Source organism: Phyllopteryx taeniolatus, chromosome 13 (genome assembly GCF_024500385.1).
Source record: "Phyllopteryx taeniolatus isolate TA_2022b chromosome 13, UOR_Ptae_1.2, whole genome shotgun sequence".
In the NCBI taxonomy this organism is placed as follows: Eukaryota; Metazoa; Chordata; class Actinopteri; order Syngnathiformes; family Syngnathidae; genus Phyllopteryx; species Phyllopteryx taeniolatus.
The window spans coordinates 12212891-12238471 of NC_084514.1; the positions used below are offsets into that span (position 1 = coordinate 12212891).

Sequence of the window (25581 nt, forward strand, 5' to 3'; positions counted from 1 at the left end):
ACAGTCGCTGCAGTCCTATGATTAAAAAATAATAATAATAAATACAAAAATAAAAAATAAAAAAAGTTTAATTTTATATAAAATTTCAAGCAAGTCAAGTCATACAATCTTGCTCCAGTCATATATTGGAGTGGTAATAAAATATGATCATAATGCTGAAAAAAGTATTCACACCTTATAAAAGATAAATGAACAACTGACATTATGATTGATTGAATTTACTGCACTGAATTGTTTTAGAGTTGTGTTTCAAAGTCAATTTAACTCAACTTTATTTCTGAACAAACTACGCTGTTTACTTTGCGGTGACAGCCTTGTAACTCCTACGGTTCTCATGAGAACACCATTAAACAAAAGTCAAATATAATAAACATTTTCACAACCTTTTTAGCCTTTAATGAGACCTACATAACCTGTACAACTCATTCAAAAAAAAAAAAAAAAAAAAAAAAAAGTACAAATAAACAAAGATAATGAGATTGCTTATGTGTGCACATGCTCTCATAACTAGGGATGTGGCGGTGTTTAGAATGAAACAATTTCATGAGAAGCACTGACTCTGGACAACTGACAATTGTCATTAGATTAAAGGTTATTTTTCATATGCTGTGGTCTCAATTTTAAAAACATAGTGCAGACAGCTTTATCGCAGAGCCGATACAACAGATGACATTTTAATGGTGACACTACAATAAACACGTTCAGTAGTACAAAATGATATACACACGTAGCTACTCATAATTTGTACCGTCCCGACAAATGGTGCAAAGCACTTTTGTCAACGACTATCGTCGTAATCGTAATATAAAGTGATCCGATACAGCAGACCAAAAACGCATCTGTCATCATCTAGCGCCGACTCTTTCATGCCCGCAAACATCTCTCTCTCTCTCTTTTTTTTTTTTTTTTTTTTTTTTTAAATCTCCACAACACAAGCAACGCCGCTTCTTCTGCATTCAGCGCATAAGAATCATGAGGTCAAACGAACTGACTGACGAGCTCAGAGACAGAATTGTGGCAAGGCACAGGCCAAGGTTACAAAAAGTCTTCTGCTGCACTTAAGGTTCCAAAGAGCACAGTGGCCTCCGTAATCCTTAAATGGAAGACGTTTTGGACGACCAGAACCCTTCCTAGAGTCGGCCGTCCGGCCAAACTGAGCAATCGGGGGAGAAGAGCCTTGGTGAGAGAGGTAAAGAAGAACCCAAAGATCACTGTGGCTGAGCTCCAGAGATGCAGTTGGGAGATGGGAGAAAGTTCTAGAAAGTCATCATTGCAGCCCTCCACTAGTCGTGGCTTAATGCCAGAGTGGCCTGATGGAAGCCTCTCCTCAGTGCAAGACACATGAAAGCCCGCATGGAGTTTGCTAAAAAAAAAAAAAAAAAAACACCTGAAGGACTCCAAGATGGTGAGAAAGAAGATTCTCTGGTCTGATGAGACCAAGATAGAACTTTTTGGCCTTAATTCTAAGCGGGATATGTAGAGAAAACCAGGCACTGCTCATCACCTGTCCAATACAGTCCCAACAGTGAAGCATGGTGATGGCAGCATCATGCTGTGGGGGTGTTTGTCAGCTGCAGGGACAGGACAACTGGTTGCAATCAAAGGAAAGATGAATGGTGCCAAGTACAGGAATATCCTGGACAAAAACCTTCTCCAGAGTGCTTAGGACCTCAGACTGGGCCGAAGGTTCACCTTCCAAAAAGACAATGACCCTCATCACACAGCTAAAATAACGAAGGAGTGGCTTCAGAACAACTGAATGGCCCAGCCAGAGCCCTGACTTAAACCCAATTGAGCATCTCTGGAGGGACCTGAAAATGGCTGCCCACCAACGTTCATCATCCAACCTGACAGAACTGGAGAGGATCTGCAAGGAGGAATGGCAGAGGATCCCCAAATCCAGGTGTGAAGAACCTGTTGCATCATTCCCATAAATACTCATGGCTGTAGTAGCTCAAAAGGGTGCTTCTACTAAATACTGAGCAAAGGGTCTGAATACTTATGGCTGTATAATATTTCAGTTTTTCTTTTTTAATAAATCTGCAAGAATTTCAACAATTCTGTTTTTTTCTGTCAATAAGTGTGTATTGTGCTGTGTGTACATTAATGAGGAAAAAATAAATAAAAATGATTTTAGCAAATGGCTGCAATATAAAACTTAAAAAATTTAAGTGAAAAACTTAAGGGGGTCTGAATACTTTCCGTACCCACTGTATATATACTGTAGATTCAAAATTTTGGTCAATAACAAAATTAGGCCATCATGACCAGCACTAGAGTGGAACATACAGTATACCACTTGAGACAGAAACCATGAAGAGACAAGATGCAAGAACAACAATTACAACAAAAAAAAAAGAGAGAGCGAGCTGCCAACCTATAGAAATTCACTTCTTATATTAAAAATATAATAATAATATATAATAATATACTTTTAACCTGAACCCGCTCTCAGACGACGTCGCCCGTGACATTAATTCATAATAATTTCTGGTTCGGAGGGCGTCTTGTGTGGCCGTGAATTATTATTTATATCTCCAGACACGTATTAATTGCAGTGTTCTTTTGTTGTTCAAACTTGGTTACTCTCTGCTATAACACGGTTCCAGCCAGACCTATGTGACAAGTGTATTGCATCACCTAATCACTTATTTCGGTGTTTTGCAACTTCATGACACGATAGCTTAGCAATTAGCATCTTGCTTTTCCGTCTTTCCCTACCCACTCCTCGCCCTCCCTTCGTGATAACGAATATGGAAGATGTGTAGTTTACTCGCTACCAAGGAGGCGATGATTAGTGACTGACAATGCGTTGACACGGGACGCAAAGAGAACCTTCGGCTATGCGGGTTGGCAGTCGGTGCGGGGGTGTTTCATCGAACTCATTTATGAATTTTTCATCACGGTGGCCGGACGCTGAAGTTTTCTTTTCCCCCCCAATATCCGTAACAAGTCAGCGTTCAGCGATCGCCGTAACAAAATACGGAGGTTCCGTAACATTTGACCTCTCTGCTATTATAGTCAGATTACACGGAACCCCCACATATTCCCCCATAGTATTTGCAAATTTGCCTATTTGCTGATTTTTTGGGGGGAACCTATCCTGTTATTTGCTGAAAAACACCTATTGGCTATTTTGTGCTCAGGCCAAGCAACAACGACATATTTGTCATCTCAGTTGAGGAGCTTCATTTAGACAAAGTAGTCCTTTACCACCATCCATCCATCCATTTTCTGAGCCGCTTCTCCTCACTAGGGTCGCGGGCGTGCTGGAGCCCATCCCAGCTGTCATCGGGCAGGAGGCGGGGTACACCCTGAACTGGTTGCCAGCCAATCGCAGGGCACATCGAAACAAACAACCATTCACACTCACAGTCATGCCTACGGGAAATTTAGAGTCTCCAATTAATGCATGTTTTTGGGATGTGGGAGGAAACCGGAGTGCCCGGAGAAAACCCACGCAGGCACGGGGAGAACATGCAAACTCCACACAGGCGGGGACGGGGATTGAACCCCGCACCTCAGAACTGTGAGGTTAGAACTGCTCTAACCAGTCGGCCACCGTGCCGCCCTTTACCACCATCAATAGGCAATTACAGTATGGTATAAACCTTTTTGAGGGGACGTCAATTACAGGCAGATTTTCCCTATTCTATTTGCGATCCTGGGCGAATAGCAGGGGTTCACTGTATACCGACACACGCATACACCTACCTGTTGACCTGCACTGCATCCCTCAAAACTTTTTCTGACAAACTGTAGCGTTGCAGCTGGTGGAGAATAAGACCCTGAGGATAGCAGAAAACATAAGCGATGAACATTTTCACATTAAGTTCGTTATCTCTGTTAAACACAATTATGCACATACAGTATGTACCATATTTCTTTCAATACTGGCTGGACACATGTATCCACTAAACAAAGGCATTTATCTGAAGCGTCACATTATTTATATATTCATCAGCACTAATCTCATATACCAGAGGAAGGAATACCCAGAGGAAGAACCCGCGCAAGCACGGGGAGAACATGCAAAATGAGAAAAATGTCCAAGCCAAAATTAGAACCCAGCCACTTTGATTGACTGTGAGGCAAATGTGCTATCCACATGCACAACCATATGTATTTTAGTTTTTTTAAGTAATGTATTCATTTAATGCCAAGACTGAACAGGAAATGCTGAATGATTTTTTTCCCTCATTATTTTAGAACCAGTAGAACAGGGTTACAAACTGCTTGGGCAGCTTCCAGGTTACTTAACTGTTACCTGCTCTTTCTAACTAAGCTCAGGGAGGAATTTACAAGAAACTATCAGCATGATTGTTTGTTGCCCTTGCCGCTCTACAAAGTGAGTGATTTAAACTAATCTTTCTTCTGCTGAAGCTTCAAAAAGAAAGCATTGCAGTAGCAAAAGAGAAATTTACTTTTACTGAACGGTAGTCTAACGCAGCATTCATGGCTCAGGTGGTATAGTGCTGGTGAGACTTTACATTCATCTGACCGGCTTGATCGGTATCGGAACGATAATTAGCATTTTATGCTGATCGGCTGATCAGCTTTCATGTCATAATTCACCCATCGCTCCGCAAAAGACATTCTGTGTCGCCATCGTGTACAGTATATTTGAATCCTAAAGCTAGTTTATTTTTAGTCTTGTCACGTGTATTTTGACGTACTACTGTAAATATCTGACAGCCAATAAAGTTATTTAAAAAATAAAAAAACGTCTGCAGTGTGGGACAAAGAACACGTCTGAGACAGAGAACATGTAATGCCTGTTTCAGTCTACAAGAAAAATGTGGTCTTTCACGATTGCACTGTCAGACTACTGCAATAAAATCTTGTATTCTTTTACGATCACTGGGCTTTATCTCGTCAACTCAAACGCGACCCGATACATCCGTTACCATGCCAGATCTGTGCCTTGCCATAATTCTGTCTCTGAGCTCTTCAGGCAATTCCTTTGACCTCATGATTCTCATTTGCTCTGACGTGGCACTGTAAGCTGGAAGGTCATATATAGACAGGTGTGTGGCTTTCCTAATCAAGTCCAATCAGTATAATCAAACACAACTGGACTCCAATGAAGGTGTAGAACCATCTCAAGGATGATCAGAAGAAATGGACAGCACCCGAGTTAAATATATGAGTGTCACAGAAAAGGGTCTGAATACTTATGGCTGTGTGATATTTCAGTTTTTCTTTTTTTAATAAATCTGCAAAAATGTTAATTATGTCAATATGGGGTGCTGTGGGTATATTAATGAGGGGAAAAAATGAACTTAAATGATTTTAGCAAATGGCTGCAATATAACAAAGAGTGACAAATTTAAGGGGTCTGAATACTTTCCGTACCCACACTAAGTTCACATAGCAGTTGGAAGACGGGTGGTTTTGACTCTTGGCACACCTTCACTCCTCCCACAGTATCGTTGAGCAACACAAGTTGCTCTCAGTACTGGATCACAATTACACATTGCTGGTGACTTCCAGGAAATGTATACACCTTCATCACTGTGAATGAAGCAATATTTTAAAGGCACTTTGAGTACCTTAAAAGGTAGAAGCTCAATTATGTTACAGATCTAATCTGACAAACTCACAAGACTCAGGCTAATTAAATAAGGGCCAGCAAACTCTTCAGGCAAAAAAAGAGGGGACACACTTGCACAATCTGTATGTGTGTGTGTGTATATATATATATATATATATATATATATATATATATATATATATATATATATAAAAGGTATATTACCAGTCTCTGCATGGTTTTGACATGCGTCGGGTTGATGGACAGGGCTTCTTCATACCAGCGCTTAGCCTCGTCTATGTTGCCCCTGAGCTCTGCGATCTGCCCCCTCATGAAGAGCACGTTATGGGATGTGGGAGAGAGGTTGGCGGCTTCTTGAGTGCAGGCCGATGCTTCAGCAGGCTTCGACATGCTGATGTATACCTCAGCTGTCAGACACAGACAGGAAGGAATTAATGTTAGAGGGATAAACAGAAGGCAGTTAAAAAATATAACATTCCCAGCAGTTTAGACATTATTTTGTGGCTTGATGTATTTTTATTAGTGGTGGAAATTGATTAAAATAAATGTAATTCAAATGGACTGCACTTATATAGCGCTTTATCTACACCATCACAGTGCCAAAAGCACTTTACAAAGCCTCACATTCACCCATTCACACACACATTCATACACCAATGGGCAGCTGCTGCCACACAAGGCGTTGCCGGGCCTACTGGGAGCAATTAGGGTTCAATGTCTTGCCAAAAGACACTTCAATATGTGGACAGTTGGAGCCGGGATTCGAACTGGCGACCCTTCTGTCACTAGACGGCCCGCTCTACCAACTGATCCACAGCCGCCCAATTCAATACAAATACAGTGGACCCCCAGATATTCTCGGTTTGGTTTGGTTCAGCCTTTTTTCAGCTTGGCCACACGGATCTAGGAAGGGTCCTGGTGGTTCCAAACTTCATTTCCGAATAATCAAAACCACAGTGCTTTTCGGGACCTTCAATGCTGCTGAAATTCTTTTGTATCCTTCCCCAGATTTGTGCCTTGACATAATCCGCTCTTGGAGGTCTGTAGACAATTCCTTAGACTTCATTTCTTGGTTTCTGCTCTGATATGCACTGCCAACTATGAGACCTTATATAGACAAGTGTGTGCCACTACAAATGATGTTCAATGAGCTGAATCTACCACAGGTAGACTCCATTCAAGTTGGAGAAGCATCTCAAGGATAATCAGTGGAAATCAGATGCATCAGAAGTTTGAGTATCAAAGCAAAGGGTGTGAATACTTATGTTTGAATGTTTACAATTTTTATGAATTTACACAAATGTCTGAAAATATGTTTTTACTTTAATTTTTAATACAAATTTTTTTTTTTTTTTTTTTACATAAAACAAAATTCAAATAATCTTTAGAATGAGTCTGTAACATAGCAAGACGTGTAAAACGCGAAGGGGTGTGAATACTTTCTAGTGGAACTGTACATATACATCTCTCTCGCGCTCTCTCTCTATATATATTTATTAAGACACACACACATATATATATATATATATATATATATATATACATACATACAGCAGCTGAAACAAGTATTTAACATGTCACCATTTTTCTCACGAAATATATTTTCAAACGTCCTATTGACATGAAAATTCCACCAGATGTTGGGAACAACCCAAGTAATTCATACAAACAAAGAAGGTAAAACAAATAAGCTCAGAAATTAAGTTGTGTAATGACACAGGGAAAAAGCATTAACCACACCAACTGGTATTCATTTAATACTTTGTACAAATGCCTTTGTTTGCAATGAGAGCTTCAAGACGGCTCCTGTATGGAGAAACTAGTCACATACATTGTGCTGGTGTGATTTTGCCGCATTCCTCTACACAAGCAGTCTTAAAAATCTTGAAGGTTCTGGGTGGCTTCTTCTATGGACCTTGAGTTTCAGTTCTTTCCATAGATTTTTGATTGGATTCAAGTCAGGTGATTGGCTGGGCCATTCCAGCAGCATTATTTTTTTTCTTTGAAACAAATTGAGAGTATGTTCTGGATCATTATCCTGCTGAAATGGCCACCCTCATTTCATTTTCATCATCCTCGTAGATGGCAGCAGATTTCTGTCAAAAATGTCTCGGTACATTTACCTATTCATCCTTCCCTTCAATAATGTGAAGTTTACCAGTACCATTTGGTAAAAGCAGCCCCGCACCATCATGTTCCCACTGCTGACTCACCTATGAGAGACAAAATGAGGAAAAAAAAAAAAAAAAGAAAACAATTCCAGAATATCACATTGTCTAATTTTAAAATTATTTCTGAGCAAATTATGGTGGAAAATAAGTATTTGGTCAAGAACAAAAGGTCATCTCAATTCTTTGTTATATACCCTAACGTTTTCTGTAAGTCTTCCCAAGGTTTTCACATACTGTTGCTGGCTTTTGGCCCATTCCACCATGCAGATCTCCTCTAGAGTAGATGTGTTGGGGCTGTCGCTGGGCAACACATACTTTCAACTCGCTCCAAAGATTTTCTATGGAGTTGAGATCTGGAGACTGGCTAGGCCAATCCAGGACCTTGAAATGCTTCTTACAAAGCCACTACTTCTGTTGCCGAGCTGGTGTGTTTGGGATCATTGTCATGCTGAAAGACGCAGCCACGTTTCATCTTCAGCTTCCCATCAAATCTTGATTCCTGGCTTCAAAAGACTGCTTCCACGACCAAAAGGTTGAGGGACCGTCCCTCCAAGAAGACTATTTGGTTAATACTCAAACATGCACGTAAGGCGCCAACCACTGGTGTTGAGAGGAACTTTCCTTCTTTTTACCATTATTAGTGTTATTTTCTTTCTTTAGTTAGACCCCCTTTGTGGGTGGACTATTTGCTCATGCAGTTGTTCACAAACTTGCTTGTTAACAACTGAGCCTTTCAGTGACCTGTTCACCTGTTGAATGATCCAAACAGGTATTTTTTGAGTATTTTGAACTTTTCATAGATCATTTTACACTTGAGACTGTGATTCCCGGGATGCGCGTCATGGAAACAATGAGTACCAGCCCTGGAACAATGAGTCCCTGCAACTTATTACGGAATACTGATATAGTAATCCTCTGCAAAAGCATAATCAAGAATTGTACACATTCTGCCTTGGTAATCAAACATATGAGCACATCTGTGTAATGTTCTCTCATTTACAAAATAAAAGTAGGGCTGCATTTCACAATGAGAGCAAGTAAATAGAGAAAGTTATACATCTTCAAATAAAGTGCTTTAAAAAGAAAAGTTTGAATTTCCTCTTTTCTCTTCAAGAGGCCAAATTTTGACAACAGTGAAGTCTCAAACAATTTTACATATATGAATTTAACAAATCTTAACTGAACCGTTTTAGACGTTATGTTTGTTCAAAACTTTAGTTTTGTTTCATAATGGTGTTTCACATGCAACTTTAACAAGGACTCCCAATGGAAACTTCCCGCTGCGAAGTACAAAAAAAAATGACTCCGTCCGTTCTATTTCAAGCGACAACTTGTTCAAAATTTTCTCTTCCTTTGTCGGTCATTTTCTGCTCTCTCTCTCGGGGCCTGGCTCACCCTTCATCATTGTGTACACCAGTTAACTGACATGCATGTGATATGGTGTTCATTCACTACTAGTATGTTCCATATAGGGATTCATTGCTTGTGCTGGGACCAATAATAACAACACAGGCTGTATTAAGATATCAACTCACAGGTTCTCACAGGTGTTTAGACACTATAAAAGCATCAGAGCGCACCATTCATCAGTAGCACTGCCTCGCTCATTTCTACATCCTGTGCTGCCCTTTTCTGTCCTCTCTCATCTTGTCCTGTTTTTTTTTTTCCTACTTTCTTTTTTCAGAGGGACAGAGTGGACAAGGGGACTAGGGGTGAAAACCACAGCAGAATAATAGTGAGACAGTCTTGATACTTTAACACAAGTAACATTACAACAGTTATTTGTAGATTTGGGGGGGGGGGGGGGGGGGCACACACCCACCCGGTGAGGACATGCAATAACTAACCAAGAGAAACAGATAAGAGAGGACAGAAAAGGGCAGGACAGGATGTGGGAAATGAGCAAGGCAGTGCTACTGTCGAGTGGTGCGGTGGGATTCTTTTTTAGTGTCTAAACACCTGTAAGAACCTGTGAGTTGATATGTTAGTAAAACCTGTGTTATTAGTGATTCCAGCACAAGTAATTAAAGTTTATAGTGTTTCTTTCAAACTTATTAGTGAATGAACACCAGATCACATGCATGTTAGTCAACTGGTGTATGGAATTGCTGAGCCGGCACATCGAGGAAGGGTGAGGCCAGCCCCCAAACAAGGCGGGGTGGGGTGGTCAGCGAGCCCTTCCTGCAGGGCACCCAACCAGGGGGACGCCACAGACCACCCAGGACCCAGGGAGGTCCCGAGCCCGACCGAAGTGCCCCGACCATTCCCAAGGGAAGGGGCACGGGCACCGGACCACCACAACCAACCCCCCCACCCAGCGAGCCCCACCGCTGCCACCGCCCCCATCAACCCCGGAGAGCATGGGGGCCCCAGCCACCAACAGGGCCAAACACAGGAGCCAGCCGTCAGCCAACAACCGGGAACCCGGAACCGCCCAAACCCAAAAACTCCGGCCCCTAGCACCCGACGCTCACAGTCCGCCCACCGAAGAAGCGGCAAAAACCAATGAAGTCCTATTGGTTAGTTGGTGGATGTCCTCACCGGGTGTCCCACCCCACCCCTATTGTTCTCGTGTACGGTGGAGTACAAGTTAACAAAATCATACACAGTATTTCATCATATATATCAGCTTCTTATTATGTTTTTTAAATTTTATTTATTGATTGTTAATTTTAGTTTTTACACAATCTGCTGTGTGCTGCTGTAACACCTGACTTCCCCCTTCGGGAAATTATCTTCTTTTACTTTGCTGGACCTATTTATATACAGACAAAATATTCAAAAACGTTATCGGTATAATGTGGTGGTACTATATAACTGCATAATACAACCACAATGATGAACACATTCTAAAGGACTTCTCTGAGAGTGTCTTAATTTTGCATTTACTTATAATGCGGTACTTATAATGTAGCTAAATTTACAGTAAAAATCACTTGTTTTCAAATACAACTTGATGTTTATTTTGTGAAACCTGGTGGCTGAAAGCGAATATTTTGTGTTAGTGGGCCAGTACCTTTTGGCTAATCTCGTAGACAAACAGATAGAGGAGGGAACTATCTTGCAGTGCGGATTAAGTTAACTGCAGTCAGAAAGGAAACAATCATTATCTCCTACTCCAAGATTTATGTGTTATTTATATGGGGCATGCGTGACGTCTCTGAAAACAGGTCTGTGGTTTATGGCTAATCCTGTTGCCAGACAAAGACAAACCCCGAGAACCTTAAAGCAAAAAGTAAATCCATCATTACAACCCATTATTAATTATTCTATGATGTAGTTTAAAAGTACATGCAAGTAGTACCTGCATGCAGCCAGATCTGAGCCAGAGTCATCCAGGGGTGCAGGGGTCCGTGCTTAGGGGCACTACTCTGCAGGGAGGAGGCCACCTCAGACAACGCCTGCTCCACACGGCTTGCTGCTATTGATGTTGCATGCACAGAACCTGTGAGGAGATGAGTACATTATTATCACCAGACATTGTTTTTTTAAAAGTATGAAGACGGCAGTATAGTCTAGTTTAATTAGGATAAGTAGCCATGTGCCACAGTGTACTATTAATTCCAACCAAAGTGCTGGTGTTTTAATTATAAAATATTAGAGAGGAAATTACAAATTTGATTTTGCTCAATAAAAAAAAATCTGTTCACCATGGCACAGAGTTTTCTATTTGTGAATTAAAGCCTTTAATACACCATTCCACACACTGCAACACACCTCAGTGTTATGAGCCTGGACTAACCAGGTTAAAGTGAATTTATCTCTGCACCATCATGCATACACACTATATCACTCTGTACATCACCGATTAGTAAGGGAAACAAATGCTATTTTGTTACAGCAGGTGAGGTTATTTCAGTCACACGAAGTAGCCACCTCGCTTGCCTGCACACAGCCAACTGGTGAAGACTACATATGTCAAGGCACCTCATGAAAACATTTTGAACAATTATTCGATGCCGTTTATTACACAAATAAGTCAACTAGTCTTAGTTTTTGTGGCACTTTTTCCTGAGAGGATGACGGTGGTAAGAGAAGAAGATGGAGAGAAGTGAATCAAACAGACTCACTCTCCAACCAGAAAATACTCCGGTGGTGTACTTTGGTACAGCTTTACACTGCAAAAACTCAACATCTAATTACCAAGAATATTTGTCTTATTTCTAGTCAAAGATAATCTGATAACACTCAAAGTAAGACTCACCGCATAATAATTGTGTTTTTAGGCAAGTCTCCCTTATTTCAAGCTAATTTTGATTTGAAATAAGTAGGAAATAAATTGCCAGTGAAGAAGAAAAAAAACAAAACAAAAAACAAAACAAAACAAAAAAACTGGCAATTTCTTTCTACTTATTTCAAGTCAAAGTTATCTTGAAACAAGTGAAAATCAGCTAAAAACAAGTTACTTTTTAGGTGATTAGTCTTAATTTGTGTAATCAGATTAGTTTTGACTAGAAATGAGAAATATTCTTGGTAAGATTTTTAGTTTTTGCAGTGTACCAACAACCAAGTGCTCCAGTCATGACAGTTGGAGATGAAGGCCAGTAGCTACGTGGATGATTGAGCAGAAGTGTCGAAAGGTAGAGTGCTATACATGTGTCAAGTTTTCCCGTTGCATTACATTAGTAGTTTATTTCATTTTATACTTGTGTGACAGTTGATGTTGATGGCGATCTATGCACTTTAGTTTGCGATGAACAGATGTTTCCATGCATTTTACACACCGTTTTGTCATATGGATAGATTTTCATTTGACGCTATTTTGTCCCTTGCATTTCCAAACAACGACACTTGCAGCATGGACTCACACTGAAATGTTTGCAGCTGACATAACACATGGAGAAGCTGCTAAATCAAATAAAGGAATACACTGACTCAGGAACAATTTTTTTTTATTAAAGGTTGTTAGTTTTGGTCATTCCCCCCCCCCCCCCCCGTACTGTATTTTCTGCAAGCTATAACTTATAAATTAGTTTAAAATTACTTTAAAATAAAATGGTTGGGTGGGTGTCACATAAGGGATTTTTTGGGGGTTAATTTCTTTTTCCTCTCATTTATTCCATGTGTAAATTTTCCACACTGGGTTATTAAAAAAAATTATAAAAAAGTTGTAGTCGCTAATCATTTAAAAATAGTTTTATTTGGTCATTTGTTATGCGTGTTAGAGAATTAGTATAACACACATGGAGCTACGAGCTAGGAAAAACACTATCATCTACTATAATAACGAAATTTTTCAAATGGCTTCAAAATCAAACTCAATTTACGGCGCTACACCATACAGGCAATTAATGAAAAAAATATTGTACACTTTGTTTTATATAATGGCGTCTTAAAATTCTAAGTTATATTAAGGCATTTGGTAACTGGACAGCACTGTATTTTAAAAGAAATTATTATTATTTTTTTAAAATCAGTAAGTCACTGTATTCCTTTAAAACAAATATAACTGAATCTGTACAGGGCCTCTAGTTGTAGCTGGTTGCTGCTATCAAGTAAAAGCTGATGGTGGACACAACAGCCACTTTATTTGGTACACATGTTCAACTGCTCACAGCATCAAAAGTGTAATCAGCTAAACTACTTAAGACCAAAGTTAAAGTGTATTTGCAATGTGTTAAAAAGGGAAAGAAACAAATTAAAAAGACTTTGGCCATAATTGATGGGAAGTTGCTAATACCCACAAAAGACTGGCCAGATAACTAGACAGACAATGTACAAGTTTGAAGAAAAGTATTTTTTAACAACTAATATTAACCTTGAATCAAAAGAGACTATTGCTGAAGAAAAACTCAGGTGTCACTAAAATTTTTGTTACAACAGTTGATGCTCAGGTCAGAATTAGATTGATTGAATTTAATTATCCTTTGTTGTTTGTACCAACCCCTAAATAAGGACCGACATCTCTGGGGAAGTATGCCCTGAAAATAATGCTGCTGACAACCTAGCATTTACAAATTGTACCTAATAAAGTCACCATGTGGCCATGAATTACAATCTCACCATGACAAAAACTAGGTGGCAACACCAAGGGATGGAGGAAAGCAATAAATGGAAAACTTAAGGTCAGATGGAGGTTACTTGGCTACTTACAAACAGAAAACATGGAAGAAAAACCAAGCGTGTTAGCGTCCTGAGGGCCGCCTTATAAAAAAAACAAAACAAAAAAACAAGGGATGGGATAAAAAAAAAAAGACGGTTGTTAATGATTGAAAGAGAGAAACAAAGTCAAGCACAACAAATCATTGTGAAACAAAAAAAAACAACTAAAATTGAATCACAGTGTAAAAAAATGCCTTATGCTATGAACCTTATGATCTCATACGGTAATACTGTACGTCTACTTTTGTATATATATAAAAAAAAAAAAAAGACAACTTATTTTCTGATCAGAAACATCAGACTACATGGCTAACATAATGATATAAATCAGAAAAAAATATCAAACATGCAGTAGAGAGAAGTGTCAGTTCTTTTAAACACACTGAGCATGCTTGTGAGGTTGAAACAAGAAGTCAGTCAAGGTTTCGCTCATTGGAGCACATTAGGTTTTAAAGGTTTTCACTTTAAGAATTAACAGTTAAATAAAAGATAAAGTACATATGGCAAACTGTTGAACCTAGTGCTCCATGCTGACTAACTTAGTGCTTATAGGGGGCATGAAGAGCCATTAAACATGATGATCCTATTATTTTAGAGTTGCAGTTGCAATTTTTACCACTGGGAGACTAATAAGGAATAACTTTTTTCTTTTTGAACCTAAGAATGGAATCAGAAGCATTCTCACTGCATCAAACGTTTGTACTTAAGGGATGTAAACTATCCTGATACCATAAGTGGGGTTTTCTATCCACAATACTTATCAATTTGCTATTTATTTTATCAACTGCAGAGTACCTGGTGTCCATTAGGGACACAATTAAACAACTATACACTAACTATACAATTTTTTTCTTGTTACCTGCTTTTTTTCTTCTAATCCCTAATTCCTTTTGAGTCAATATATGAATGTTAAGCAGCTTTTGCACCAGAATGATCCACTGCAAACTAGGTCTGGTACAGACTACTCGACTTGTCGACTTTACTACTCTACAAATGACGTTTAGAGCATGACATTGACGAGTTAATCACATGTTGAGGAGGAGGCAGAGCTGCTCACACCAACAGATAACTGCGCTCAGTGAAATGACTCCATCACCCAGGAGCGATTTTTGATATGGGCATTCGTCCAGGGTGGCACTCTCGGGGAGAATTCGGGCCAGATTCGGTTTATGAACTGTTCATTGTCAGTGAATATAGACTCTTGCAACTACTACTACTATTTATTTTTATTTTTTTTTCAAATATAGTACTGTACTAAAAAATATCAATGATGCCATCAGCGACTAGTTGACGACTCGACTTTCCTCACATTGTCGCCTTGAAAAACTCAAAAAGTCACATACTGCACATCTAAGACGTGGTGTAATTGGTCATAGTAAAGGTAAATGCAGCCACTTCGGGGTGACCTTTTGAGGTGGAAAGTTTTTTTGGCATGTGGGTAACGCTGCCGGCAATGAAGGGTGCAGGGTCTACAATCTAACACCCCCCAAAAATGATTTATTTCCTTCCATAAGAGTGAAGACCAATATTTGAGTAAATTGAGAAAAACGCTATGAAAGACCATGTGCTACAGGGAGTGGTGGAACCGCCTTCTTATTTCTTTCCTTGTTCTAATAATATCCCTTGTTGCATGAGCTTTTGGGTGCATTCATTTTCCATCAGGAAAGTTTTGAAAGATTTGCAATCCAGCTGTTTGCTATTGCAGGTGAACTCTAATTTCTCATAGTTTTATTTTAACAAACTGCACAGAGCACTAGAGAGACATGTTTACCAGGGACATTTAAGATAAGAGATGAGCTACGCTCAAATTCAATGTGCTCTTTTGGGCCATCACAATCCACATGCTACAAGCTGAATGAACCTAGTGGCACGTTACAGTTGGAAGAAAGTTGGTGAAGAGTGACGTGGTTGCTAAAGGAGTGAGTCCTTGCTTTGGTGGTCATCAGGGGAGGAGGAAGAGTAGGAGAAGGAGGAGGCAAGAAGGAAGATTTTTTGGGTGGAGGAGGAGGCAGAAGGATGAAAACTGGGGAAGAAGAGGAGGACAATGGGGACGAGAGCGGGGACGAAAGCGGGGAGGGCAGCGTGGATATGGTGGAGGGGGAAGTGGGTGATACTGGTTCCGAACCAGTATGAGAGGAGGAAGAACCTGAGGCTAAAACAGAAACAGTAAAACAAATAAACCAAAAGCAGCAATTCCTAAAAGAAAAAGGAAAATAAAATAATCATCAATCAGATGACTGAAATTGAAAACAGAAATGATTACACATGGCTTAATAAGTGGGAGCCTTCCGTTAAAGAACAAAAACACCACAATGTTCACAACAACTTAAAATTGACAAAGATTTACTGAAAATTAAGAATTTCAGGCATTGTTTTTTTCTTTGTTCACACAGATTTTATTATTATTTTTTTTTTAAACACTAACTAAGGAAACTTGCCTGGACAAATGACCTGCAGCTGAGACCAAGATTTCTTACATTGGGAAGTGCATTCTGCTCCAGAATCTAAGAATCTAAGCCACGGGCCAAATGCGGCCCGCCACATAATTTTATGTGGCCCTCGAAAGCAAATGAGGTGCAACTTGCATGATTCTTGCTGAAATCCTCACCAAAATTTCAAGCACTTTTTTGCTTGCCAAACCCCTCTTTACAGTAATTTCAACAATAGCTGGACAAACTATTGTATAATAATGTATTTCTGTCATGGTTAATTTACAAATATGTAGAAAATCAATCAATGAAGCAATAATATAAGACTAACAGGATTTTAACATTGTCACTTAGATCCCAGGTGGTAAAACTTGATACGAGTGGCCATAGTGTGTGTGTGCGTTTGTGTGTACCTACCAGTATCTGGGTCACTGAAGTCTGGCAGAGTCATGGCGTTGAGCTGTCGTCGATCCGCTACAGCTCTATCCAACAGACTGCTACCACGTCCCGAATCACTACCACAGCAAACATTCATTTTAATACCCACTACCCACAATTGTACCATAGGACTACAATGTCAAAACAGCCAGACGTGTGCATGCATGTGCATGTCTCTGTCCATACCTGGGATTTGTAAGGTTGTAAAAGCTCTTCCAGATCTGCAGCATGTGTTTGCAGGTGAGCAAAGCGTCTTCTGATCCTCTGCACATACTCTCCAACTTGACCTTTGTATAGAGCAAACTATAGACAGCCCAGCATAAGCATAAACACAAGGTCAGCTTGTCCTTTACATGGGCTGTTGTTGTTATGTTTGTATGAGTCTCACTTGAAGTTCTCTGGATACTCAGACAGGGCCATTTCTATAATATTGAGACCATCCTGGTAGTGTTTCTGTGCTGAGAGCAGCAGGGCCAGCAGGTGAAGGGAGTGAACATCATCCCCTTGAAGCTGCAACGCCTGTCGAACATAGCCTAGCGCCTCGGGAATCTACAAACACACACATACACAGACTGCAGGTTTTCTCTACATTTGGGGGAAATATAACTTTGTAAAGTGATTTGTTTTCTTGTTTATCACTGACTTTATGGCTAACATTCTTATGTCAAAGCTCAACTGTATGCTGTGACCTATACAGTAGATGCGGTTACCTGTCTGGACACAGCCAGCTGCAGTGCGAGGTAGAAGGCTGCTAGATGGTCTGTTGGAGACAAACTCTGAGCTCTGTTAGGAGAGACAAAGTTTGTGTTACAAAATGACATTCAAATGATTATATGACATATCACTGCAGAGAATCCAACAGAGCTTAAATTCAGTCTTGATGGGAAAAGTTAATTCTTGCAACTTCTTGGTCGCACTTTAGACTGCAGTGTTCATTTCTCACATCGGACACAAGCAGGTGTCCAGCAACCATTTTATGAGATTTGTTGGATTACCCAAAGTACCGTATTCATGTCTTTCGTCAAAATTGTAAGAAAACATAAAACACTGAAGAAATGTATGATTTTTAACATAAACTTATTACTTCAATTTCAAGTCCATTTACTTTTTAATATTTTTTTTATTTTAGGTGGTTCGGGCATCTGGTTCATGCCCCGTGGACGCCTCCGTGGTGACACCGGCAGGAGATCTATAGGATGACCCAGGAATCGCTAGAGAGACTACGTCTCTCGGCTGGCCTGGGAACGCCTCGGGATCCCCCCGGAATAGTTGACCGAAGTGGCTGGGGAGAAGGAAGTCTGGGCTTCCCTGCTCAAGCTGCTGCTCCTGCGACCAGACCCCCGGGATAAGTGGAAGAAAATTGATGGCTGGATGGATAAATAATTTTTAATGGTCAATCATAGAACCAAATAGTTGTTGTTGTCATTTAGAGCTATTGCGCGATTACTCTTTTCAGTACAAACTTCAAGGGACATACAGCGGCTGAAAGTAGTATGAAACACGTCACCATTTTTCCTCACTAAATATACTTCCAAGGGTGCTATTGACCTGAAAATGTCACCACGTTGGTAACAACCCAAGTTATCCATACATACAAAGTAAGTAGAACAAATAAGCTCAGAAATTAATTTGTGTGTAAAAATGTGAAATGACACAGGGAAAAAGTATTGAACACATGAAGGAAAGGAGGTGCAAAAAGGCATGGAAAGCCAAGACAACACGTAAACTCTATCAATAATACAACAGCAATCCAGCCCCTTGTCAATGCAAATGAATATCAGCTGGTTCAGTCCTAATTGATGGCCGACAAAAAGGTCTCATAGCGAAGCTGTGAGTCAAGACACATTTCATGATGGGTAAGAACAGAGAGCGGTCAAGACCATCGCAAACTATCCATCCATCCATCCATTTTCTGAGCCGCTTCTCCTCACTAGGGTCGCGGGCGTGCTGGAGCCTATCCCAGCTGTCATCGTGCAGGAGGCGGGGTACACCCTGAACTGGTTACCAGCCAATCGCAGGGCACATAGGAACAAACAACCATTCGCACTCACAGTCATGCCTACGGGCAATTTAGAGTCTCCAATTCATGCATGTTTTTGGGATGTGGGAGGAAACCGGAGTGCCCGGAGAAAACCCACACAGGCACGGGGAGAACATGCAAACTCCACACAGGCGGGGCCAGGGATTGAACCCGGGTCCTCAGAACTGTGAGGCTGACGCTCTAACCAGTCGGCCACTGTGCCGCCCATCGCAAACTAATTGTTGCAAAACATAACGACGGCATTTGTTAAAGGCGCATTAAGCTTCTGAATCTTCCAGTCAGCACGGTTGGGGCCATAATACGTAGGTGGAAAGCCAATCATACCACCATAAATTTGCCTCGATCAGGTGCTTCTCACAAGATTTCTGAATAACGAATAATCAGAAAAGTTGTCCAAGAGCCAATGTCCATCTGTGGAGAGTGGGCTTTACACAATCAGGATTTTTGGGGCCGATCAGAGAGTTAAAAAAAACGACAACCGATCACAAGATGGAGCAATGTGTCTATTTAAATTAGTTGTTCATTTACTGTGTATACTTATGTACTTAATTGCTCCTAAAATTATATTTACAACAAATAATGTATGTTTGTTCATCTATTTATGCCAGTGAGGCATAGTGACAGACAGACCAAATGAATGGTCCTCTATTAGATGGCAGGAACTACATAAAGTAATTAATGTATCCACTTTTTGCAACATTTTTGTTTGTTGGTGTGCAGTGAGATTTTTCAATTGTAAAATATGTGCCTTGGCTCCATAAAGGTTGGAAATCACTGCTGTAGTCAGATCATGTATTCTAATCAGTCAGGTCAAACCAACATTACAACATGACAGAAATAATGGGTGCTAACTTACTGTAATTAAATTACTTTATTGTAATTAAATTAATTCACACAGAACATCTGCATGTTCGCTTACAACCGTTAATGCTAGCACGAGCTTGCTAGGCTACATAATGTTTTGTTGCCTGCTTGCGTGCCGAGCCGTATCAAAAGTACGTGAACATACCTCAAGCAAGCCTTAAATGAATGTCCTCTCCTGAGCACCAGTGACCACCAACACACGTTTTCCCCCATTTTGTCCGTATAAACACACAGCGCGATCCATTATTGTTGTCGTTGCCATGGTAACGAGTGTATGCGGTTGCGTTTGAGTTGACAAGATGAAGCCCAGTGATTGTAAAAGACGGGATGCGGTGGTATCGGAATACAAGATTTTACTGCAGTAGTCTGACATCGTGAAAGACCAAATTTGTCTTGTAGTCTGATACACGCATTACATGTTGTCTGTCCCACACCGCCGACATGTTTTTTTTTTTTTTTTAATTACTTTATTGGTGGTGAGATATTTACAGTAGTACGTCAAAAAACATGCAACGACGCTAAAAATAAACTAGCTTTTGGATTCAAATATACCGTACACGACGGCGCCGTGGAGTAAATGTCTTTTGCGGAGCCTTGTAAATGTCTTTTGCAGAGCCGCTCAATGACGTCATTGATCGGATCGGCGAATAATAACATTAAAGCTGATCAGCATAAATTGCTAATTATCTGCCATTACTTATCAGGCCGATCAGATCAGTGTAAAGTCTAGTGGAGAGCTTCAAATAGACCTGGAATTAGCAGGTACTGTTGTCACAAGGAAAACAGTGAGTAATGTACTCCGCCGCCTGTATGCACGTTCACCACGCAAGACCCCATTGCTGTAAAAAAAAAAAAAAAAACAAAAAAAAAAAAAAAAAAAAAAAAAAGCTTGTCAAAGCTTGTTTAAACTTTGCGGAACAACATTTGGACAAGCCAATTGCCACAAAATACTGGGAGAATATAGTCTAGTCAGATGAGAGCAAACTTGAACTCTTTGGATGCCATAATGCACACCACGTTTGGAGAAGAAATGGCACTGCACATCACCCTAAAAACACCATAACAACAGTGAAGTTCAGGAGGTGGGAACATGATGGTGTGGGGCTGCTTTTCAGCAAATGGTACTGGTAAACTTCACATTATTGAAGGAAGGAAGGATGAATGGGCAAATGTACAGAGACATTCTTGACAAAAAAATCTGCTGCCATCTACGAGGATGATGAAAATGAAATGAGGGTGGGCATTTCAGCAGGATAATGATCCAAAACATACTGCCAAGGAAAATCTTGATTGGTTTCAAAGAAAAAAAATAAAGCTGCTAGAATGGCCCAGCCAACCACCTGACTTGAATCCAATCTAAAATCTATGGAAAGAACTGAAACACAAGGTCCATAAAATAAGTCCAGGGATCCTTCAAGAGTTGAAGACTGCTTGTGTGGAGGAATGGGCCAAAATCACACCAGAGCAATGCATGCGACTAGTATCTCCATACAGGAGGTGTCTTGAAGCTGTCATTGCAAACAAAGGCTTTTGTACAGAGTATTAAAGAAATGCCAGTTGGCGTGTTCAATACTTTTTTCCCTGTCATTTCACATTATTACACACAACTTAATTTCTGATCTTATTTTTCCAACTTTGTATGTATGGATTACTTGGGTTGTTCCCAAGATCTGGTAAAATTTTCATTTCAATAACACCTTTGGAAATATATTTAATGAGAAAAATGGTGACGTAAAATAAACGTAAGGTAAATACTTATTTCAGCCGCTGTATTAATGGAAAACTTACTTTTTAACTATAGAAACAAATCGTACTTGATGGGTGCCTGCCCACCCATCAAGTGTGAAATTACAGAAAGGCACCCATCAAGTGTGAAATTACACAAAGTAAATATTTTAGTTGCCTAGTTCAAAAACTGTTTGTAAGCTGTTTTTAATGTTGTATTAATTTACATAATACCGATGTCCCCATGTCAAAGCCCAAAGGTAAGCAGAGCTCCAGTGTTTAGCACAAATTGGTATTCACTAACTGCATTTTCACCATTAATCCACATATACTTAAATGTTCAGTGAAGTTGTCAACATAGGGTTGGGGGTATAGTATTTGCGTTTGTGCATGTGCCATATTCACGTATTTTCACACTGACTGACAAGTGTCCACATTAAAGTCAAATACACTTTGATTTAGTCTTCATCAGCGTTCCCTTTTCTCTTCAGACTGTGGGCTGCTTGAGAAAAAAATACCCACTTTGGTAGTCCCAACACTCCAGCTCCTTCCCAGGACGTCATGGTACTGAAAATTGTACTCGGAACGTCAACGGTAGTAGGGTGAAGTGTGGTTCATTTTCATGGGACAGGACAGTCCCCTTAAAAAAAAAACTAATTTCAGAGAGAAAACGTGTGCTACAATTTGTTATCCTTGGGGTATTTTGACAAAAGTCTGTCATAGACACGTTAAGACACCTGGGAACTGTTTTGAAATTGTGACAAAATAACATTTCTCCTTTAACAGGGAATTAATCCTTGCAAGGCAATCAAGGTGAGATGCTGGACTAATACACAACCATGTAGGGCTGCAACGATGATTAATCGATTAAATCAATAAAAATAGAAAATTAAAAGTGTTAGCAACAAATTTCAATATAAATTCTAATGAGTTAGACAATTTTCAAGGTAAACAAGGTCTATTAACAATCGATTAACAAAATAGTAATATTAACAAAAAAGAAAACAAGACACAAAACCTCTGGAAGGCTCCCAAAGCTTTCCTCTGATACTCTTCTTGGGTGCTTCGCAATGATGCTATAGAGACAAGAACAGCAGGAGAAACAAAGCAGTCAGTTCTCCTGGAGTTGTTCGACGCATAAGCACACACAGAGCCTTACCATCTGTGGCTTTGAGGCTGTAAACCAGTCCAACAGCCAAGTAGCCTTTTGCTCGAAACTCGGCTGCTTTCTCCCCCATGTCAATCACCATTTTGGCAAAGCACTCGCCCTCATCCAGCTAGGTTGAGTAGACAAATATAATTTGAACAACATCTATGATTTAGAAAGAGCTACATGGATGATGCCTCAGAGTTTGTGTCTTGAGATCAGTTGTTACCCAGTGCAGGGGTCCGATACACAGTTTGACAGCCAGCAGGGGTATGGTGGGGTCGTCTGGCTTTAGACGAATACACTCCTTCAGAACTTTAACAGCACGAGCGGATTTCCCAGCAGCCATTAAAGATAGTGCAAGCTGGTACCACAAGTGGAACTCCTCAAACGCAAACTTCATGGCTCGCTCCAAACACTAGAGAACATAAAAGCGGACATTTAGTTAGCGCAATTGGCAATGTAGTGGTTCACATTCTGGAAATGATTTTCATGCAGCAGGCACAGGCTCTATTCCAGTCAATACCACATTTACAATCGCCCTGTAAATTACAGGCAACCAGTCCAGAGTAGGAATGAAAAATTTTACGGTTTACTGATAGAACATGATAAAATTCCAGACCGTTAGTATTACCATTTCAAATTTTAATTATCATACACGCCTCTGAGAGCAATTGTTGTCTCTCTGTTTCTCTTATCCGGTACACCCATCCATCCATTTTCAACAACGCTGATCCTTACCAGGGTCGCGGACGTGCTGGAGCCTATCCGAGCTGAATCTGGGCGAGAGGCGGGGTACAGCCAATCGCAGGGTACATATAAACAAACAACCATTCGCACTTGCATTCACACCTACGGACTATTTAGAGTCTTCAATTAACCAACCATGCATGTTTTTGGGATGTGGGAGGAAACCCGAGTATCGGAAGAAAACTCGCGTAGCCATGGGGAGAATATGCAAACTCCACACAGGCGAGGGCGGATTTGAACCCGGTCTTCAGAACTGTGAGGCACATGTGCTAACCAGTCGCTCACTGTGCCGCCGCAAACATGCATAAAGCATAAAAATACATTTGCATTCCTGTAATTACTTACACTAGGACTGCACTCCCTAGCCACGGCATTAGATACTCTAGCCATAATCCAACTCACAATCCAATGAGATAGTTATTGTGGATGCAGTTTGCAGTGCAGTGCAACAATCAAATTGAGATGTTTTGATGACCTTCTACGCTTTACGTGATCACATTAAATGGCAAAAAAACCATTGAGATGAGATGTATTTTTACATCATGGAACACTACAATAATAAAAATACTGTTATTTTAAAAGCTCTCCTGCAGTCACTAATTCAGAAATTGTGTCTTGTAGATACACTATATTGCCAAAGGTATTCGGTCACCTGCCTTGACTCACTGAAATGACATCCCATTCCTAATCCATAGGGTTCAATAAGACGTAGGTCCACCCTTTGCAGCTATAACAGCTGCAACCCTTCTGGAAAGGCTGGGCTTTTTGACCATTCTTCCAGAAGTGGGTGGCTGTGGCTCACTAGATAAAGCGGTTCGTCCAGTGACTGAAGGGTAGCTGCTTCGGCTCTGACTGTCCGCATGTCGAGGTATCCTTGGGCAAGACACTGAACCCTAATTTGCTCCCAGTGGGCCTAGCCGCACCTTGCATGGCAGCAGCCCCCCATTAGTGTATGTGTGTGAGTGGGTGAATGTGAGGCTTTGTAAAGTGCTTTGAGTACTGTGATAGTCTAACTAAAGCGCTAAGTGCAGTCTATTTACCATTTACCAAGTGCATTTGTGAGGTCACACGCTGATGTTGGACGAGAAGGCCTGGCTCTCAGTCTCCGTTCTAATTCATCCCAAACGTGTTCTATTGGGTTGAGATCAGGACTCTGTGCAGGCCAGTCAAGTTCATCCACACCAGACTCTGTCATCCATGTCTTTATGGACTTTGGTTGTGCACTGGTGCACCGCAATGTTGGAAGAGCAAAGGGCCCAAACTGTTCCCACAAAGTTAGGAGCATGGAATTGACAAAAATCTCTTGGTTTGGTGAAGCATTCAGAGTTCCATTTACTGGAACTAAGGGGCCGAGCCCAGCTCCTGTAAAACAACACCACACCATAATCCTCCCTCCACCAAAATTTACACTTGGCACAATGCAGTCAGACAAGTACCGTTCTCCTGGCAACCGACAAACCCAGACTCGTCCATCAGATTGCCAGATGGAGAAGCGTGATTAGTCACTCCAGAGAACTGTACTGCTCTCGAGTCCAGTGGCAGCGTGCTTTACACCACTGCATCCAACGCTTTGCATTGCATATGGTGATATGTACCTTGGACAAAGCTGCTTGGCCATGTAAATCCATTCCATGAAGCTCTCTGCACACTGTTCCTGAGCTATTCTGAAGGGCACATGAAGTTTGAAGGTCTGTAGCAACTGACTCGGCAGAAAGTTGGCGACCTCTTCACACTATACGCCTCAGCATCCGCTGACCCTGCTCCGTCAGTTTACGTGGCCTACCACTGTGTGGCTGAGTTGCTCTCGTTCCCAAACGCTTCCACGTTCTGATAATACAGCAGACAGTCGACTGTGTAATATTTAGGAAAGGGGAATTTACGACTGGACTTGTTGCACAGATGGCATTCTATCAAAATTCCTAGCTGGAATTCACTGAGCTTCTGAGAGCGACCCATCCTTTTACAAATGTTTCCAAAAACAGTCTGCATGCCTTGGTGCTTTATTTTATACACCTGTGGCCATGGAAGTGATTGGAACACCTGATTCCAATTATTTGAGTGGATGAGCGAATACTTTTGACATTATAGTGTATATACTGTATGTTTGGACAGTCTGTGATTGTGGCTTTATCATTCAGGTACCAGGACTATGTAGCGTGAGGACTGCCACATTACTTGCCTCCGACAGCATCTCATACTGCCCTCTCCTGCCCAAAGCTATAGTTAGCAGGTCGTACACCACTGAGGCAGACTGTAGACTAATGATTCGGTCATTGTTGTGTTCGGGAATCCTGCTTAGGACAGCATCACGATTAGCCTGAAATACAAAAACAGTAGAAAGCAATGAATGAAGAAACAAT

General features: G+C 40.7%; 1 protein-coding gene across 4 annotated transcripts in view; it reads right to left on the reverse strand.

The window, feature by feature from the left end:
• The window catches only part of ttc7b (tetratricopeptide repeat domain 7B), a 42934-nt gene that overhangs the window by 5166 nt on the left and 12187 nt on the right, over nt 1-25581 (reverse strand). For 2 of the 4 annotated variants that reach the window (XM_061793722.1, XM_061793724.1), the window contains 12 exons: nt 25401-25538; nt 22701-22889; nt 22484-22601; nt 22343-22400; nt 17405-17477; nt 17083-17243; nt 16881-16997; nt 16674-16771; nt 13819-13869; nt 11030-11170; nt 5759-5961; nt 3715-3788 (listed from right to left, as the gene is read on the reverse strand). In XM_061793722.1, coding sequence (XP_061649706.1) covers nt 3715-3788; nt 5759-5961; nt 11030-11170; nt 13819-13869; nt 16674-16771; nt 16881-16997; nt 17083-17243; nt 17405-17477; nt 22343-22400; nt 22484-22601; nt 22701-22889; nt 25401-25538 — 1421 coding nt within the window. Of the gene's footprint in view, nt 1-3714; nt 3789-5758; nt 5962-11029; nt 11171-13818; nt 13870-15703; nt 15980-16673; nt 16772-16880; nt 16998-17082; nt 17244-17404; nt 17478-22342; nt 22401-22483; nt 22602-22700; nt 22890-25400; nt 25539-25581 lie in introns of all 4 variants that reach the window. The other 2 variants (XM_061793725.1, XM_061793723.1) reach the window with 2 other exon arrangements.